General features: G+C 33.1%; 1 protein-coding gene across 1 annotated transcript; it reads left to right on the top strand.

Moving 5' to 3' along the window:
* Positions 1-226: 226 nt before the first annotated feature.
* On the top strand, positions 227-1,576 carry LOC147809483 (uncharacterized). The gene has a single exon (XM_087162837.1). The coding sequence runs from the start codon at positions 227-229 to the stop codon at positions 1,574-1,576; it is 1,350 nt and encodes a 449-aa protein (XP_087018963.1).
* Positions 1,577-3,704: the final 2,128 nt, after the last annotated feature.

Here is a 3,704-nt window from a genome sequence, read left to right as displayed (position 1 = left end):
TTACCTTTTCATCTTCTAAAACATCATGCATTCATTTTTGCCGAAAGAGAGGAATTCACCCTGATCCAGAATTATACATTAATCATGCACAAATTCCTATTGTTCAAGAAACGAGATTTTTGGGTGTAACACTAGATTCTAAATTAACATTTTCAGCTCACATACAAAACATACGAAAATCCTGTTATGCAAAATTAAACATCTTAAAAGTACTTGCAAATACATCATGGGGGCAGATACTCAATCCATGCTTAGAATACATAACGCTTTAATCCGTTCTAAACTTGATTATGCGGCTACTGTTTATGGATCAGCTAGAAAGTCTGTTTTAAGGTATTTGGACACCATCCATCATCAGGGACTCAGAATTGCCACAGGAGCTTTTCGCACATCACCTATTAGTAGCTTATATGCATTGTATAACGAACCTTCTCTTAGTTCGAGGCGAAATAAACTGTCTCTGAACTTTTACTTTCATATAAAATGTCATCCTTCACATCCATTGTACTCTCATGTTTTAACACCATCATGTTCTACACATTTTAGCAACCGACCTGCCTTAATTCCTACTTTTGGATTAAGGATGAAAAAACTCTTGACTGATTTATATTTAGAAGATTTTAATGTTTTAGAGATTGCAGAACTTATTCCTTCTTGGAATAACATCAAAGTTAAAATTTTCGATATTTTTGAAGGTTTGACTAAGGACGAAACGTCTCCAGTTATATATCAACAAATATTTTATGCCTTCTTACAGCATTTTAATGACTTTCGCACAATTTATACTGATGGCTCTAAATTTGATAATCATGCTGCCAGCGCGGTTGTGTGTGACTCAGAGGTAATTTCAGAGAAGCTACATTCCGCCTTTTCCGTTTTTTCTTCTGAATGCAACGCTATTTTGCTTGCTCTTCAGTTTATTTCTAGGCAACTGTACAAAAAATGGTTGATTTTCTCTGATTCTAAAAGTTGCATCGATGCACTTAAGAATCTTGACAATAAACCTCACTCTATCATACACCATATAATAAATACATATTTAAGCCTCAGTAACAATAGCTTTGAAATAATATTTGTTTGGATCCCGGGACATGTAGGCATTCCAGGTAATGAAAAAGCTGATTCAATAGCCAAGTCAACACACAATCTTACAAATAAACCACACTGTTTACCTGACATTCGAAATTTAGTGGCAGACACTCTTACCCAACTCAGACAGACCAACTGGGATAATGAAATAAACAACAAATTACATGAGATCAAATCAGATATTAAACCATTTGCACCACTGACTAACTACAACAGAAAAACCCAGGTACTTATCAACAGACTACGGATTGGGCACACCCGCTTGACACACAAATATTTAATTTTAAATGAAGCACCTCCACAATGCAATTTTTGCAAAGAGTCTCTTACAGTAAAACATTTTCTGACCCAGTGTATGAAATTTAAATCTAAAAGACGACAGTACTTTAACTGTGACTTTCCGACTTTATCATTTTTACTTGGAGACACACCTCATCCTAATTTAATTCTGTACATCAAACATATCGGATTTTACAATTTGATTTAGTTCTAGATATAACCTAGTTGACAAATTTTAAATTAGTTTTAATTTTGAACAAGTTGCTCTTTTCAGCCTAATTGTTCTGATTTTAACAAAGCTACAGTAATTTTTACCTAGGTTTGGGCGCGGTATAGCCAAACCATGGCTCTTGCGCCAAAAATTTACATCAATCATACAATCAATCATTCCACTCGGAATATTTATTACTATTTATCGCCTGGTCATAATTTTGAGGAACTGATGATCCTTTCAAGTTTAAGTTAGCCTTCGCGGATATTTTACTTTTTATTCTTTCAGAACGTCTTAATGCCTGAGTGTTTTGATTATTTTCATTTTGCGAATCAGTACTTTCTTGAGACGATTTATGAGAAAAAGAATGTTCACTCTTTGATTCGGGTGGAAGGAAGTTTTGGGTATCAGTTTCGATTTGCGGTTGAGATATATTAAACTGGGTTAAATCCTCAATGTTCCATATGCTACATTCATTTTTGTTTGTTAGAAATTTACTTCTTCTTAATGATTCGTTAAATTTAACAGTTCGCTCTTCAATTACAATATTTTTATCGACATCATATATTTTATAAGCGTGCGTTTCCCTAGAATAACCAACGAAAATCCCACGTTTTCCCGGAATATCAAATTGATTTCGGAACTGTTTAGGTATATGAAAATAAACGACGCCTCCAAATACCTTTAAATAGTTAAGTTTAGGTTCTTTTCCTGACCATATTTCAATCGGAAGATTTTGTTTATTTTTACGCGGTGTTAGATTAGAAATGTGAGTGTTAAAATTTATCGCTTCATCCCAAAATTTTAATTGTAATTTACTTTCATATAATAATGTCCTAGATAGAATCTTGTTTTATAGTAAAAAATTCGGTCTCTTAAATTGTAGTGCGGAGTCAAGTTAAGGCAATGCAGAAGGAGGAAAATCTTTTTCAGGTTGTGTAATTATGTTAAGTAATTCTCTTATAACATGGAAAAGAAGAAAACAAAGATACGTGGGACTTTCAACATGTGAAGCTGAATTATTTGCGGCAGCTGTCGCAGCTCGAGAACTTATCTAGATAATGAATATGTTAAATGAAATGAGCTGTAAAAAATTTATTAATGCTCCTGTTACTATATTTTCTGATAGCCAAGCAGCTATTGACTGGTTGAACAATGGTAAATCTTCAAACAAAACCAGTCATGTAAATCTAAAATTTCATTTTGCGCGAGATATAATTCATGATAAAGTAATAAAAACTGTTTATAAGAATACTAATGATAATATTTCTGATTTTTTAACTAAAGCTGTAACTTTTGAGAAGTTAATTTTTTCCTTGGAAAAAGTAAGTTTAATTTGAAATTTATGTCAAAAGAATTAATATTTTTGATGTATATTGTTATATGTGTTAAAAAGTAAAATCCTTCTCGCAGGGGGAGATTGTTGTCAATCCCAGAGAAGGATAGCTACAAAGTCCTTTTCTTTTTATACCGCCAGATGGCGTTCTTTTTAAATTTGTATGTGTTCGTTTGCTTTTTGTTAATAAACCTTTACTTTCTGTCTGACACTCGATTCACGGACTACACTAAGTTTAGCTTGTGATCTACCCAATTTGATTGTTAATCTACGTCCACTTAGAATCAATTATCAAATGCTTTTTCAGCAGCATTTTCAGCAGCTTTACTTGTGGTAAATTGTATGAAGGCGCTCTGTCGTTTAGACAATTATGTTATAATGCGTATTTCACCGTCATTTAGAGCGTAATGTTTTGTTTACACAAAGAAAAATTTCTGAATGAAATTGGGTACCTAAATCTGTTAGTACCATAGCTGGTCTGCCATGTACAGATCTATACACAATGAGATATTGAAAAACTGTTTCCGTTGTTAGTTTTCTTGAAGGGTATAGGGATAACAATTTTGAAAAATGATCTAATACTGTTAAAGCATATTCACAGTCTTTTATGGGTCCCACAATGACTAAGGATACAAATCCACCTGGCGCTTCAGGTTTAGAGGCATTCTGGAAAGCAGTCTTATGAATATTGTACAATTTGTTTTGAACGCAAGTATCCTAGGATAAGATGAAATTCTTAATATCTCGACACATATTTTTCCAGAAGTCCCTGTTAGAAATAATTTCGTA

Source organism: Parasteatoda tepidariorum, chromosome 5 (genome assembly GCF_982258835.1).
Source record: "Parasteatoda tepidariorum strain Cologne lab strain chromosome 5, Ptep-v5.0, whole genome shotgun sequence".
Lineage (NCBI taxonomy): Eukaryota > Metazoa > Arthropoda > Arachnida > Araneae > Theridiidae > Parasteatoda > Parasteatoda tepidariorum.
The sequence above is the reverse complement of the archived record's forward strand: the minus strand, read 5'-3'. Positions and strand labels throughout refer to the sequence as shown.